The sequence below is a fragment of the Rhinoderma darwinii genome, chromosome 6 (genome assembly GCF_050947455.1).
Source record: "Rhinoderma darwinii isolate aRhiDar2 chromosome 6, aRhiDar2.hap1, whole genome shotgun sequence".
NCBI lineage: Eukaryota > Metazoa > Chordata > Amphibia > Anura > Rhinodermatidae > Rhinoderma > Rhinoderma darwinii.
In genome coordinates, this window is record NC_134692.1 from 59574204 (window position 1) to 59591402 (window position 17199).

General features: G+C 39.2%; 1 protein-coding gene across 4 annotated transcripts in view; it reads left to right on the plus strand.

Annotated features, from left to right (window-relative positions):
* The window catches only part of NRP2 (neuropilin 2), a 125134-nt gene that overhangs the window by 41784 nt on the left and 66151 nt on the right, over window positions 1–17199 (plus strand). For all 4 annotated transcript variants that reach the window (XM_075829838.1, XM_075829839.1, XM_075829840.1 and 1 more), the window contains exons 3-7: window positions 22–203; window positions 5775–6005; window positions 7159–7314; window positions 8538–8707; window positions 12766–12921. In XM_075829838.1, the coding sequence (XP_075685953.1) occupies window positions 22–203; window positions 5775–6005; window positions 7159–7314; window positions 8538–8707; window positions 12766–12921 (895 nt within the window). The remainder of the gene's footprint in view (window positions 1–21; window positions 204–5774; window positions 6006–7158; window positions 7315–8537; window positions 8708–12765; window positions 12922–17199) is intronic.

Consider the following 17199-nt stretch of genomic DNA (forward strand, 5'->3'; position numbering starts at 1 on the left):
TTAGATTCTTTGATTTTACAGGTATGACTTTATTGAGATCCGGGATGGAGATACTGAATCGGCAGAACTGCTGGGCAAACACTGTGGAAATATTGCCCCATCTACAATCACTTCATCTGGCTCCCACATCTACATCCGGTTTATCACAGATTATGCTCGTCAGGGGGCTGGCTTTTCACTACGTTATGAGATCTTCAAGACAGGTCAGTTTTGAAAAACCTTAACAACCTGCGATAACTATATAGTAAAATTCATCTATTACCACCACCCGCTGTTAGAAAAGCCTACACTTATATACATATTCATGCAAATCATTGAGCAAAGATCAACTTCTAAGACCCTTTTAAAGTTTATTAGTAAATGACGGTCCTTTCAAAGGGGGTTTTACACTGATCGTTCATAGAACGCTCGTGGGCGATAATTGTCCTATGTAAACAGGGCAGCGATCAGCAGATGAACGGGCAAACACTCGTTCATCAGCTGATCGTATTGTTTTAAAAAACTGAAATATTATCGTTGTCGGCAGCACATCTGCCTCTGTAAACAGGGAGATGCGCTGCCAACATAATAATGTATGGAGACAAGTGATCGGAGTAATGACCGCTCATCCCCATCCATAGCTCCGTGTGACAGGATCAGATGAGCGCTGTCTCGTTGATCGGCGCCGGCTACACAGGCCAAAATCGGCTGGTGAAATAGGGCCATTACAGCCAAACACAGGTTTGTGATAAGGAAGACAAGAAATGGCTGATCTCCTGGGGCACATATAGAGAAATACTTGATATATTTTGGCATACATTTTTTGCAATCATGCCATTGCTACTTTATGCATGGCAACCTGCACCTACACCACAAGTGGCCCTTACAGCAGCAGTCCTATGGAGGTGCTGCTGTTTTGTGACATAACAGAGAAAGGTGAAGTATTATGGACAGCTTTGTATTACTGCATGTCTAGTAGGGGTGCCACAAGTCCGTATAGATTTAATACTCTGCAACCTTATTCCTGCACTGTATCAAGATCTGCACCTGTATAAAAGTCAGAAATGGTTAAAGGCTCGGGCCCCATGTAATGGGGGATTGTTCTGACTGCTCTTTTCTTCACCACAATCCTCATTTACTGCAAAATCAAAATGCTACCAGGAACCTTTCTTGAATATATTTCAAGATGCGCTGCCGACATGATAATAATGTATGGGGTCGAGCGATTTGAGTAACGACCGCTCGTCCCCATACATAGCTTCTTGTGATAGGAGCAAACGAGCGCTGATCAACGATGTCTTGTTGATCAGCGCTCTTTGCGCCGGACAAAATTGGCTGGTGTAATAGGGCTTTTAGAAGCACACAGATAATCTGATCCTCTCTATCCAGCAGTGATTTTATTTGCGACTGAAAGGGGTTAAAACCCCCAAGTGCCAGTATATTCTATTCCAAGTTATTGTGATTACCTAACCAATGTATCATTTAGTGAAATGTGCATCATCGCTTGTTATCCTGGCTGTGTATCACTCTTCCTGAAAGACTACTTTGATGTAAATTGATGCTATGTTTAATCAATATCTGTTTATGACTTCTCATACCTACATCTCAGTCAGCTTTAAATAAGTCTACAGCTCCGTATTCTCTTAGTTCAGTGCAAATCATTAGGACATTCCCTTTTATTGCTTTTCCAATCAGGTGATGATTCTAGTGATGCATTGAAGTCAAGGGCAAAGTGTTGAAGGTCAATTGAGTTTTACAACCTCTAGACCCACAACCTCATCTCTTTGGTTATTGCCGCCTGTGAATCATTGCAGAAGAAAATGGAATTATTTGTATCCCTCCTATCAAATATTCTAAAACTTCTAATTAACTGGTGGTGGCTAACAGATATGACTGCCTGCTGATATTATTGGTAGATATGGTGCAAATAATGTTATCGGAGATTATATATTTATTAAAATAATTGAAGTCAGTTGGAATTTTTAACAGGAAATCACACACAACTTCTGATCATATATTGACCATACCAAGTGCTATTTCTGTTATAGTAACTTGGTGCACGTCAACGCTGGCTTGCGATGATTCATGTCTACCACTAATTTCTGCGGTTTATTGCCGGAGTAGAGGGGCATGATGTGGCATCTATATTGTCACGTTGACAACTTGGATTAAAATGTCCCCATCCATGTCATAAATGGGATGCACGTGAAATTAATAAACGTGATATTGCCCAATACAAGAGATAGAAGGATATATGGCTCAATTTCCTTTTCTTAACATATTTGGGGAAACTGGGGAAATGAAAGTGGTGCATTGTATATAAACAAACTCCCACCCGCTTCCACAGATTTATTATGCAGAGATTTGTAAGGGGGATAGGGTTAAGTGGAGATTGTGTGGTTGTCAACAGCCCTTTTTGTGCATACACAATTTAGGATCATCAGTGACATTATTCTTTTGGTAAGCCGGCAGGTCAATGTGCCTGCGGGGCTCTGCGGCGTATTGGTGGCAGCAGAAGGGTCAAGAAGGAAATGACAAAGAATGTGTCTGCTGTGTTTTAAAGAAGCCTATTCAACACATTCTGGGATCAAAATCATTCCTGCTGAAAAGAAATACACTTTGTACATATATCATGGAATAAAGGATCTCTAGCCTTAAATAAAGTAATCAGATTTATGACCCCACTCCTTTTCTTCTGGAAGTAAAATCTGATCCTGCAAACTCCATGAATTTGTATCGTTCATGCGCTTTGTACATACGAAAAACCTCCTCCCTTATGTATTTTTAATGTTCGGGTTGTTGGCAGATCTTGAAAATATCAGCAAACTCATTTGTATTGCACAAGAAATGTTGAAATATACAGTCTCATCAAGATAGGGAATAGAAGAATAAAGAGAGCCATTTGTGAGAGACTAGAGATATTCATGGCGGATCCAGAGGTTTTTGTAGATGTGCTGTATCAGTGATCTAGCTTTTGTCTTGGGTTTTACGTACTGTATAAGCTTGTGTGTGTGAACAGAATCTTAGAACAGGTTCTGCATATATCCTAGCTTGTGGCAGTATCAGTGTGTATCAGAGTGAAATATTTATGCACATAATATAGAAGACAAGCAAGATCTTGGGATAATTGAATAGTAAGCTGAAGGTTGAAGGTTACTGCATAAATATATTCAAGAAAGGTTCCTGGTAGCATTTTGATTTTGCAGTAAATGAGGATTGTGGGACCAAGTGTGAAGAAAAGAGCGGTCAGAACAATCGCACATTACATGGGGCCCGAGCCTTTAACCATTTCTGACTTCTATACAGGTGCAGATCTTGATACATCGCAGGCATAGGGTTGCAGAGTATTAAATCTATACTGACTTGTGGCACCCCTAATAGACATGCAGTTATACAAAGCTGTCCATAATACTTCATCTTTCTCTGTTGATTGAATGTTATGTCACAAAACTTGCTAAGTATAGCAGGCACCTCCATAGGACTGCTGCTGTAAGAGCCACTGGTGGTGTAGGTGCAGGTTGCCATGCATAAATTGGCAATGGCATGATTGCAAAAAATGTATGCCAAAATATATAAAGTATAAAGCCATATCTCCTTCTTCTTATCACAAATCTGTGTTTGGCTGTAATGACCCTATTGCACCGGACGATTTTGGCCAGTGCAGCGGGCGCCGATCAACGAGACAGCGGTCATCTGCTCCTGTCACAGGGATCTATGTATGGGGATGAGGGGTCGTTACTCCGATCGCTCGACCCCATAAATAATTATCATGTTGGCAGCGCGTCACCCTGTTTATACAGAGAGATGTGCTGCTGACAACGATAATATTTAACTTTTTTAAAGTTATACGATCAGCAGGTGATTGAGCGTTTGCTCGTTCATCTGCTGATCACTGCCCTGTTTACACAGGGCAATTATCGGCTACGAACATTTTATGGACGGTCGTTTGCCCGATAATTGCCCAGTGTAAAACCCCCTTAAGGCAACCGGCTGCAGAACGAGACTTCCCCCAGTGCTCTGTTTGCAATATGAGAGCAGGAATGCTAAGCTGCACATCTCAGTCCACTGTCAGCCAAAATGAAAGGGATTCAGGAAGAAATGTACTCCTTTATTTTCTGTTTATTTCAGGAGTAAGAAGTAAAGGCCCTATTTTACACTGGCCAATTATCGGGCAAACAAGCGTTCACAGAATGCTCGTTCCCGATAATTGCCCTGTGTAAACAGGGCAGCGATCAGCAGATGAACGAGCAAACGCTCGATCATCTGCTGATCGTATCGTTTTAAATGCTCAAAATATTATCGTTGTTGGCAGCACATCTCGGTGTGTAAACAGGGAAACGTGCTGCCGACATGATAGAAATGTATGTGGACGAGTGATCAGAGTAACAAGCACTCATCCCCATACTATCTCCTTTTGAAACGAGCGCCGATCAATGAGCTGTCTCTCAACACTGTCAAGAAGTTTTTCTTCTGTTTATATTTTTCATTCATTTGTAGGTTTATTGTTGCTCTCAATCTATTTCACCGCAAAGAAAACACTAGATGATAGTATTCATTCCCTGAAACTAGGGGCATGTTGTTGTTGTTATTCCTGCAGCACTCAAGTGTGTGTAAAAAATATATGTCTGCATCTTCTTCAGTTATGAATAAAAATTAAGTCAACTGTTAAACATTAAAGGGGTTTTCCCGGGACTTTGATATTGATGGCCTGTGCTAAGGATAGGTCAGCAATATCACATTGGTGGGGACCGGCAACCAGCACCCCATCTGATCAATTGACTGAAGGGGCCGCAATACTCTAAAGAGTGCCGTTTCCCCTTCGTTGTTTACAAGGCACAGCGCCATTCAATTGCTACTGGCTGTGCCTGGGACTGAATGGGACTGAGCTGCAGAGAGCTACAATGATAAGCAAAATGTACAATGGCGGGGAAGTGGCGCTGACAAGAGCAGCACGTTCCCTTTACCTTAGCTGAGCTTTGGGGTGCCAGGAGTTGGACCCCCACTGATGTGATATTGGTGGCCAATCCTAAGGATAGGCCATCAATATCAAAGTCCAGGAAAACACCTTTAAGGGAAATGTTTCCTTTAAGACTCACTATCTTTTCAGTACTGTAGTTTGTAAATTGTGAATTGCACACTTTGACATTTTAGTTTGAAAATGGGATTCTTGCCCCCTGTTTCAGTCTCTAAATCATTCCCTTAAGGCACTTAGAAGATATAGGACACACAGCAGGACTCTGCAGATTCAATACAATGGGTGCCATTGTTGAAGTCCGTATTAATAGTCTTTGGCCTAGTGGCAAGCAGAAAGCCTTCTTTAATCCGAAGAAACTCAACAGCCATTCCTATTGTCTATTTCCATCTCTTTTATGTTTGTCAACTTTTGAAAATTTTGCATGTGATCTCTCGAGATTTGATTTATTAAACAAGGGGTGACACATTAGTGACAACTCTTCTGCATTGCACAGTATGAATATGTGTATATCGTAATTGTTAAACATTTCTGAGATATATACTTGGTTTGCAGTAATTAAAAAAGTTTGCATGAATATTTTAGAATTTGCTTCTGGATTGTATTTTCATTGTTCCGGTCATAAGATTGAAGCTGAGAATAGGCATTCGCTATAGTGTTAGAATTGTCATATTTCTACTGTATCGTTTGCCGCTACAACCCTAATGCTGAGTTGGTGCAAAATGTTCTGCAAACCATCTTGACATCATGACAGGTCTTGATTCCTTAAGGTTATGGAGGTAATTCAGCATTGTGTCAACCCATCCTGTTTATATTATTGTAGGCTCTGAAGATTGTTCAAGGAATTTCACCAACACTAATGGCACCATTGAGTCTCCCGGCTATCCAGACAAATACCCACACAACCTGGACTGTGTATTTACTATCCTGGCCAAGCCAAAGATGGAGATCGTCCTGCAGTTTCTGACCTTCGACCTAGAGCATGACCCCCTCCAAGTTGCAGAAGGAGACTGCAAATATGATTGGCTAGACATCTGGGATGGCATTCCAAATGGTAAGAGAGAACAACTGAATTATATATATATATATATATATATATATATATATATATATATATATATATATATGAAAGTCCACCGTCCAGCAGCACCGTCCAGCAGCACCAGCAAATTACGGATGGGTGCACGTCTTAGGAACCCAATTTTGTTTCCAAATCCTTCAATATATGTCCAAATATAGGCAGCACTCCAATTCAAAGTGAAAAAATAGTATATTTAATCGCCCTCATGCAACGTTTCGGCTCTATTTGAGGAGCCTTTTTCAAGCAGGCTCCTGATGAAGATGCTTGAAAAAGGCTCCTCAAGTAGAGCCGAAACATTGCATCATGAGGGCGATTGAATTTACTATTTTTTGGAGTGCTGCCTATTTTTGGACATTATATATATATATATATATATATATATATATATTAGTAGCTATATTTTGAGTCTATTAACACAAAGTAACCAACAATGTTTTATTTAGACAGATAGCTATAACTCTGGATTGCATTTCACACTCAGTACAGTTAGGGTAAGGCCAGATGTTGTGGATATTTTCCATTATGTGTTACATTTTGTGCAAAAGTGACAATTTCTGAGAAATCCTCGACAGAATTAACATTCTGTAGATTTGAAAATCCATAGCATTCCCTCAATTTCACCTGGTTTTTTTCTGCTCTATGTGGATGGGGTTTTTGAAACCCCATCCACATGTATTATACCGTAAATTGCAGCGGAGTGGCAGCGACAGAATTCACCCTAAAAGTGAGTTTATTTTTCTATTCATTTGAGTTTAACATATCACAACATAGAGAAAATATAGTTGCGGTTGGCATGTGAGTCATCACTTTGACGGTTCTACGCTTACACTTTCAGCAGCACAGTTGTAATGTTTTTTCTCCAGGTATTTCCATTAAATCAGTCTTTCTACTTCTTCCCCTGTCTCATCTCTTCAAGATACTAAGCAATCAAATCACTACCTTTTGGACTGCAGTGTATTGTATTAGATTACTGGAATTTTCAGCTGCCTCCTGCATATACCATTACAGCTGGTAGCCCGTGTAGTAGATAAGAAAGCACCAAAGTGCTATTAGTAAAACTTAGAAGGAAATGACAGGGTCTAATGCCCTCAACTGATAACACTGATGCTCTTATTTCTCCCTATAGTGGGGCCCTTGATTGGCAAGTACTGTGGTACGAAGACCCCCTCCGAGATCCGGTCTTCAACTGGAATACTGTCCCTCACCTTTCACACTGACATGGCGGTGGCTAAAGATGGGTTTTCTGCTCGCTATTACCTAGCCCCTCAGGAGGTCCCTGAAAGTGAGTTGAAAATCTTTCTGCCTGGCTGGCAGGCCTTGGCACTCTTTGTTCTCATCTGTCAGTATTCCTGCCAAACACCTGTCTTATTTCTGCTTTGTTATACCTGAGTTATTCTAGGTTTAGTTTGTCTTTTATATTATTCCTATGTCCTAGGTCCCTCAGCCTGGATTGTGATTACATGTTTTGTATCAATCAAATGTTATTGAAGCTCTTGCTGTTTTCAACAGTACAATAAACTCACCGTCAGTCAATTCTATCCCCTCAGTGTATAATTGTCTGACATGTTTGCCTCACCACACTCTGTAACAATATTCGTCTTTTCCCTACAAAACCATGTGTCTTCATTAATAATAGTTTTTACCCAAATTGCACATTCATTTGTTAGTAATTTTAGGAAGTGCAATCCTTCCTTATTTGCAGGCCAATTCCCACAATGCATTGGGAGTAGTGTTCCCACAGAGTGGCTTTAATTAAAGTACATCTTTTGGAAGCAAACTGTAATGTTTATAGGTTATGAAATTGAATACAATCCTACATTGATGTTGATGGTTTTTTAATTAGCTTGTTCCTGCATTTTCCACTTATTACGTATTCTGCTTAGTGTCTCGCTAGGACCTTATTGTCTGCTAAACTTCTCTAGTATTAAAACACAGCACTGCTCTATGCGGCTGGAGCAGCGGTACAACATTATTAATTATCATTTTTAGATCATTATTGCCAGTTATAGTCTAGGAAACTTAATACAGACACCTCTGGGATGGAACCACAAGCTTAGTCATCTGACTATAATATGCAGAGTTGTCTCCTAAGAAAATAATTACGTATCAGCTAGACACATGCATAGTATAAGGGTAATGTTCTGAATGTGTCTATCTCTAGAGACCTGTATGTGGATCAGATCCATAAATACGTATTTTTACTAATCTGCTAAAGTTCAGATTGGGGAAGATTAGGAGCATTTTCTCGGATAAGCCTGTGTTTTGCGGTCCCTAATTTGTTCTGATACTGCAAATTTTTACAATTAAGGCACACAAGATAGTGAAGCTTGTCTGTAGCCGCGCACAAATTGGATGATTCAAAGAGATTCGAAAATTGCAGTAGATGTGTATTTAATTTGTGTCACAGTATTAATATGCTCAAGCAAATCAGTATAAAGGTAAAACAGCCCTGGACTTTAAGTCTGTCTAGGTTTATGAATCTAACCAACATTATGTCTTCGGCAGATTTTCAATGCAATTTTCCCCTGGGAATGGAATCTAGACGGATATCCAATGAGCAAATCACTGCCTCTTCTACATACGCAGATGGCGGGTGGATGGCCCAACAAGCTAGACTAAACAGCGATGACAATGCTTGGGCTCCCAATCATGACAACAATAGGGAATCTCTGCAGGTACGTTTATTTCTCAAAGAACCCAGTAAAAAGTAACTTTAGCACTGGAAATTCGATCTAACACAATGTCAACATGCCCTAGGCTATCACTGGGCTAATGGAGCAAGTTGTCTTCTTGCATTATACTAGAACTGCAACAAATTGAGCTCTTTCATAGTCCTGAATAAGTCGCAGATGATAACACCTTAATCAGCCGATGACTCCACCGGATCTCCAAGCCCCTGTGGAAGCTGGCGTAGTCACCCACTCTTTTTCAGAGGGCTGACAGCACATTTAAATGATATGTCGCAGCAATACCCACATATCACAGGGTAAGACTATTGCTTAACTGAGCTGTGCTAAGGCATATCATGTAATTATAATATTAGAATCATTTTTTTATTGTGCAGTTTGAAATAGGGAATGGAGGGGAAAATCAGCAAGAGAGATTTTGTCTTCCTTCCAGATTTTTTTCTTTAAATTGAGGCGTGAAGCGACTTTAATCACTTTTATTTCTCATAAAATCATTGGTCTTATCCTTTTCAGCCTACCTTAGCTATTCTATTAAACGTCTGAAACTCCGTTATAGGCTGTATTACATACCTGCAATGCTGCTGTAAAGTAATGCCAATAGATGAGGAAAGAAGCTTATGCTGCAATGTCTAGTGAACTGGTATATTGATGTATCATGCTGGGCTCCTGTCAAGGGCTCATTTGAATCCCTTATAACACAGCGGTTTGGAAGCTGTTGCTTTGCATTGGGAAGGTAGCCCTCTTAAGTGGATCTCACTGCACCATGCTCAGGATTAATTGTTAGTCAGGAGGCATAATGCTAAGGCTGGTGGGAGTGCCATAATGAATTGATCCTCTGCAGAAACAGGCTGCAGCGCTTTAAATCACCCCGTCACCAGTCAGCTCCCTTAGGATGCGAGCCAAGTATAACCGGGATTTAGTGTACAAGAGAAAAGTCTAACTCCTTCCGAGCCAGTCTACATAGTATGCCGTGAAGTATGAGGTTAATAAGCACTTGTTACTCTGCTAAACAAAAGCGAGATGGAAATTACGTCCTGAATGGGGTTGTTTTATTTTATTTTCCAAACATCAATAACCACAATTACATATAGAAAAGCATCATATCTATGAATAGTGATCGTGTGTTATTGTCTCTAAGCTTCCTAGAACAAGATATGAATAATATATGTATATGATTTACCACTTGTGAGACTCCTCGATTAAACCGCTTAGATGACCACGTCTATTGCAATGGTTCTTTGTCGTTTTTCTACTTGCCGGTGCTGGTCACTATTTACTAACCAGAATCCAGAATTAGGCAGGTATTGGATGATAAAAAAAATCAAGGTACCCAAAACCACTATGAATCAAAGCGTAACCTGGATGTTATCATATAGATCCAAACATCGAGGTTCCTCAACAGCAACAGTATAGAGCTTTAACTATGCTGATGCTGAAAGAGACTACAGCATAATGTCTGGACCTATCTGCCAACCTCTCCACCTCCATGTTACGAAGGTCAAGCTATAAATGTTGAGACATTTCATAGTCCCACCTATAGTTCCAAGGGGAAGGACATTGTCTCAGCAGGGCCTCGTCCCACTGCCAAATTCTAGGATAATTTATTCCACATTAGTAATCTGGCAGGAAAAAGAAGACACCAAGCAAAATGCAAAGTGTCTTGGACAGTTACTGCATTGAATTTTTTTTTTTCTAAGAAAAAAGGCAGGGCTGCGTAGTCTACTGCTGAAGGAGCATTAATAAACTTTATAAAAGTTATGGAACAAGTTGTTACTGCTTATAAGGAATGCGCCCACCACAAGATTGCAAAATACAGTATCTGATTTTGCAAACGGAAGGGGGAAAGCTTCTCTGCATGATTCTTTTCACAGTTTATCAGTCATGTTTTTCATGGTAGGGCCTCACTATTACAGCAGCATCATAGAGATGGTCATAGCCATTTATTTGCCAACTTCTGGCTGAAAGTTGCTTGGCTGGCAGGTATATACCACCACAATCCCCCGTTAACATGTTTGGCATAATGAAAAGAAGAGGGACGGAACTCTGCTGGATACATCCAGCGTTGTTCAATTGGGGATATTGACTTAAAGAGGCTCTGTCACCAGATTATAAGTGCCCTATCTCCTACATAATGTGATCGGCGCTGTAATGTAGATAACAACAGTTTGAAAAAACAATAATTTTTGGCCAAGTTATAAACTATTTTAGATTTATGCTAATTAGTTTCTTAATAGACAACTGGGCGTGTTTTTACTTTTGACCTACTGGGCGTAGTACAGAGAAGTGTATGAGGCTGACCAATCAGTGACCAATCAGCGTCATACACTTCTTATTGTTCCAGCCCATTGTTAGTGTGATTGTGCAGTGAAAGAAGCTGGGCTGGAACAATGAGAAGTGGATGATGCTGATTGGTCACTGATTGGTCAGCGTCATACACTTCTCTTCATAACATCTACATTACAGCGCCGATCACATTATGTAGGAGATAGGGCACTTATAATGTGGTGACAGAGCCTCTTTAAGAAGTCCAACATGGTCAAACCTCTTTCTTTTTATGAGCAAATGGCCTCTATGGTTTGCTGACACCTGTAGACATTAGGTTATTGGCAAATCACAGCTTACAAATAACATATGTCTGTGGTAAGCATTACAGTTTTCAGGTTTTCTTTGACTGTTGTATAAAACGAGATTGGCACAGGGCAGGTTTTGTCATCTCTCCTTAAAAATCACATTGAGTTCTAGTTTTTCATAGACTGTTTAGTCTTACAAATATAAATAATGACCTTTTCCTTTTTTACGAAAGGGGTTGTATTAACTAAGTTACCAAAATAACTGGTTTATCTGCTGTTATCTGGGTCATTAGCCTGTCCTTAGCACAAAATGTCCTAAACATCTGGGAGTTGCTGTTGACTGCAAATTTGGGGAAAAAGCTGGATATTATTGACTTGTGAGCTTACAAATATATTGCCATATTATGTTACTAGTCTAACTATATATATATATATATATATATATATATATATATATATATATATATATATAGAAAGAAAATTTGCAGCACTCCAATGTGAAAAAAGTGGTGGTTTATTCAATCCAAGAACAACAGCAACGTTTCAATCCTACAATAGGATCTTTATCAAGCCTGGCTTGATAAAGATCCTATTGTAGGATTGAAACGTTGCTGTTGTTCTTGGATTGAATAAACCACCACTTTTTTCACACTGGAGTACTGCAAATTTTCTTTCTTTATATACTACTACACGTCCGAGGATCGGGACGTTTTGCTGGGCACCTGATCGATCGTTTCTGTGTGAGTGCTGCTGCTTTCTTGTTTGCTATATATATATATATATATATATATATATATATATATATATATATATATATATGTATATATATATATATGTATATATATATATATGTATATAGACATATATATATATAGACATATATATATATATGTATATATATACATATACGCATGCATGATTTTTTTACATAGATTTTAGCTATGATGTTAGATGAGTTTCAGAAAATCAGATCCTTATTTTTTTTTAGTACACATTCGCTTAAAGGGGTTGTACAATGATGACAATCCCTGTCCATATAATGCTTGGGACCCCCCTCTATGAGTTAGAACAGAGAGCCACTCTAATAGCTGCATTGTTTGAATGGCTGGCATGTACATGGTCACATGTAGCTTCTCAAGTACATAACAGCTGATCGCAATGGGTTAGGGGAGTCCCCTACCATTTAAATAGGGGTTGTCTTCATGAGACAACTAGTTTAAAGGTTTTTGCATAAGAATGTAGTCATTCTGTATCTATTCACTATAAAGATGGTTGTTTTTGTGCAGAATCTCATCATCGCTGCTGGGTAACATGGTCATATTACATTTCTGAACAGTAATCCCTCAATATAGCTGGAAAAAACAAGTCTTATAGCAAGCTATCAGGCTCGTCTGTAAAATAAAGTGTCAAGTTCTTACAAGATAGCTGTAAAACACCTAAATGTTAAGTATATTATTATCATTAATATATTTACAGATTGATCTCCGCTTCTTGACTTTACTCAAAGCTGTGGCAACACAAGGCGCTGTATCAAAACATACAGGAGTTTCCTACTATGTCAAATCATACAAGCTGGAAGTCAGTACCAATGGTGAGGACTGGATGATGTTTCGGAGTGGCAAAAACCACAAGGTAAGGCCGCGTTTCTCAACAGCTAGTTATGTGTCATTGCACAGAAACTCAATGACAAATAAAAATATTATGGTTGGAAAGCTCGGAGGGAATTAAAGTTGGCATAAGTGGGGTTTGTGATTGGGTGAGAATGTTTGAAAGTGCCTAGAGGAAAATAAATGAGGACGGTACGATGCTGACAGACTGAGCTCACACATGTCAGATCAGCCCTATCCCAGTGGAGGAATTCGGCAGCATTTGTTGAGTGGTATAAAGTGGGAATATCTCAGCCACATCTGTTTGCCCACGTGGACATTCAGCTCAACCAACACGTGGACATTCAGCTCAACCAATAAAGATTTGATAAGTAACATTGACAGTTGAGTCGGCCACTAGATTTCTGGCGCTGACTCATTTACTACAATGTTTCATCACACTTGAATTCTTCTATGAAATCATATTTAGGGCAGCTGTTTCCAATTGACTCAAATGAATTCATTTGCTGTGTTGTGTGTCACCAATCATTCTGGCACCAAAAATATGTATTAATAGACAGCACTACTACATGGATTTCTAGTACTTATCAGCAGAGTAATTCACGACTTGTGCTTCTGAACTGATGTACAGTGCTTGACAGCAAGTCAACAGGAAAATGTTTTCCCATAGTTGTGTATTTTCCCCTGGTTGGAATTTGTGGAGAATTTATGTTCTTTTCCTCCACATGCTGTGAAAACAATCATGAAGCCACATGAAGCGCCTCTTCAGGAACTAGTGAGGCCTAAAACTAAGAGAGCAAGACTTTCTGCAAACCACTTCACTAACCGGAGCTGAATGCACACTTAATAGGCATACCCCTCTTATAAAAAGAAGATTATGGGTAAAAGGCCTGTTCCTCTTAGAGAAACTAAGTTATGGGTAATAGGCATGTTATTTTCTACAATAGAACTGTCCCATGTAATCAGCTTAACTTGAATCTATATTCTAACCAACATTGACCAGGGAGAAGAAGTGTCCATTGCCACACGATTTGTCACGCCGTCTTGCTCACTATCTCCCTGATGAGCCAGCAAACCATGTGAAACGCGTAGGAGTTGTAGTCAGAATACGGACTTTAGTACAGGGACAGGTTCCAGAGACAACGGGGTCGTTCTTCTCAGAACGGTTGCCCGGCACGTTGTCAACAGTTAGGAATACACTAGGCTATAGGGACAGGTAGAACTCCACTGTGTAACTCCACTGATCCTGAGCAATCCTGCTGTAACTAATATGGAACAAAAATCAAATACCTGGCAAATTGAATGCTAAATTGTGTATATGCTATATGGTGTAATAGCACAATCCATATCATTATTGTTATTCCATTTTACATGATTTAAAAATTCAAAGTTATATCTTATAATTATTCCCTCCTCTATATATATTTGCTTAAAGTAGAAGGGTATAACGGGAACAAGCCAGTCGTTCTATTTCTGGGAATATACAATTTACATCTTGTGCTGTGCCCGCAACATTTATGAATTTTAGATTTTCATAAACCACTTCCTATTTCCTAGCAGTGGCTTCCTATTATTAACATTTACTACTGTAACCAGATGTTTAATTTGTGATCAAATATGATAAAATTGGCCAAAATATTCCATTTCAAGGATCTCCTTAATTGATCCATATTACATCCAAGAAATTTGCAAGGGTGATCAGTACAGAGTAAAAGGGATGCAGACTGTCAGGGAAATAGGATCAGTTATAGCAATCACGTTTGGCAGAGATGTATTGAATCTTCCGTCTGCTACCACCATCTGTAGATTTTGGAAGGAAGTGTACGATGTTCTGTGTGTGTAGCGTGTTCCCATGGGAGTGTTAACTCCTGTTTTTTTTACCAGCAGTAGAACGCAAACATTCAAGAGGAATGAGGTAGTGGTCCTGGGTCATGACACCCCATTTCCTATTCGACACGTGACACATGTGTCATGCAAGGAATATAATGATGAAAGCCCCTTCCTTAATAAAACATTCTTCCCCTTTTTCCTTCTTGACTTCATTGGTTCATACAATGAATTTTGTTATGTTGCAGTACATTGGGTATTATGCTACATTGGAGTGTATGCGCTATTTTATTTTATGTTCTCATACGTCCATATTAATGTGAATTGGATTACTAGTGGCATTCTGATATAAGCTTGACATTATGTAAAATATTGTAGTCTGTAGAGTCATATAAAACACCTAGAGTCACAGGAGATTTAAAAAAAATCTAAATCAGCAAACAAGTGAAAATTCTGATCAAATACACTTGTAGGAAGGAAATGATTATTTATGCAAGGGGACCTTTGAGCAGGGCATCATGGCGGATCACTGCAGTATTATGATCTGTACAGTCATGCCAAGTAGATTTGTCATAACTGCCGCATCTTGACTCAGCGCCACAAAAGAGGCAGGCGTTTAACTAAATGTATACAAGTCTATATATATGTGTCAGGCCATTAAAGGCATCTCTGAATTACTCCCTGCTGCCTGGTGGGTGGGCACAAGGCCAGCTGGAACAAGAAATCAGAGCTTAAATGTACTTGCTTAGCAAAGAGAAATAGAAAATGTGAAAATATGTCTCCAATAAGGGAAAAAATGAGTAAGTAATTCTTCCAGTGGACATGACCTCAGGTGCTTGCAGAGTGATACATTTCATAATCTCCAATCCTTTAAATTAATACAGATTTATTAATGTACTGCTGTACGTTATATTAATATCTTTATTTTATAGGTTAAGTTTGAAGCCAACATGTTTAAAGTATAAAGTACAGCTAATATTTAGGTACAGCAAGAAAGTTATATGCCATAATGTACAGGACCCATGCTTTATACTTAGTGCCTTGTGTATAAAAACTGCTTAATAGAAAAAGTGTCCTTGTTGCCATAGCTATTAGGCTGGATTCACACGAGCATGTTCGGTCCGTAAAGGACGGAACGTATTTCGGCCACAAGTCCCGGAATGAACACACTGCAGGGAGCCGGGCTCCTAGCATCATAGTTATGTACGACGCTAGGAGTCCCTGCCTCGCTGCAGGACAACTGTCCCGTACTGTAATCATGTTTTCAGTAGGGGACAGTAGTTCCACGGAGAGGCAGGGACTCCCAGCGTCGTACATAACTATGAGGCTAGGACCCCGGCTCCCTGCAGTTTGTTCGGTCCGGGACTTGCGGCCGAAATACGTTCCGTCCTTTACGGACCGAACATGCTCGTGTGAATCCAACCTTAGAGTCCTGACTACGCTTCAGATTCAACTACTGCAGCTAATTTCTTAACATTCTCTAGAAAACTGATATAGGTTCTATAGAAAAAAAGGCCAGCTCCTCTGTTAGATCATTTTGATATATTGGACACATAGTTCTGTTTCTGTTTTGCTTTTCGTGTCATGAAACAATTGCACTAAAACAAAAAAATATAATTTTTTACAGGCACCTCTACAATACACATTGGACAATGCCACCTAGTGGTTTAAATATTATGAAACGAGAACTTCTTTTAAATAGCATTTGCATGCAAAGCATACAAAGTGTTTTTTTAAGGTCTATGTTCTCACTATGCTTGAGCACATTTTTTATATGTACTTAAAGAATATGAATATATTTCATAACATATATTATAGTAATGTCTAATTTTCTTGAAATGCTAGAGGAACATAAATAGGCAAACATGGGTTATGGCAAAAAATGCCTTTCATCTACAGTAATTTTATATTTCTGTTTCTTCATTCATTTAAGACTATTTTACTGTATTTTAATTTTTTTGTGTCTTAAGTCTCTCACTAGGAACGAACATTGCATTTTGTGAGCGTTTACAGAAGCTTACCTTCTATATAATCTCTTTTCCTGACATTCACTTAATATTTTCATCGTTCTGATTACTCTCCACTACTTACATTTTCCATGAAATGTCTCAAAATTGATATCCTTAGCATGGAAAGTGCCGGGCATGTAGGAATGGAAATTTATTTTACAGCGGGTAGTGAACGTGTGCCTTAATTTACCACCAAAAAGGGTTATAGGCAATTAAAAAACCTCATTTACCACAGAGATGCCCTCAACGGTTGCTAGAGCCACAATATTTCATGTGTGGAGGTCCTGCTATGAGTAACAGCACTAAATAGTCTCACTGAGTTGTGGTATTATTACATTATAGTGCTGGTGTACTTTTTTCCTTGAGACAGAGACCATAATAATAGAATTGCCTGAAAATTCCTCTCGTTTTACTTGTATGAACTATGGATGGGGAGGTAGTGATGCCTAATACTGAATGCAAAAACC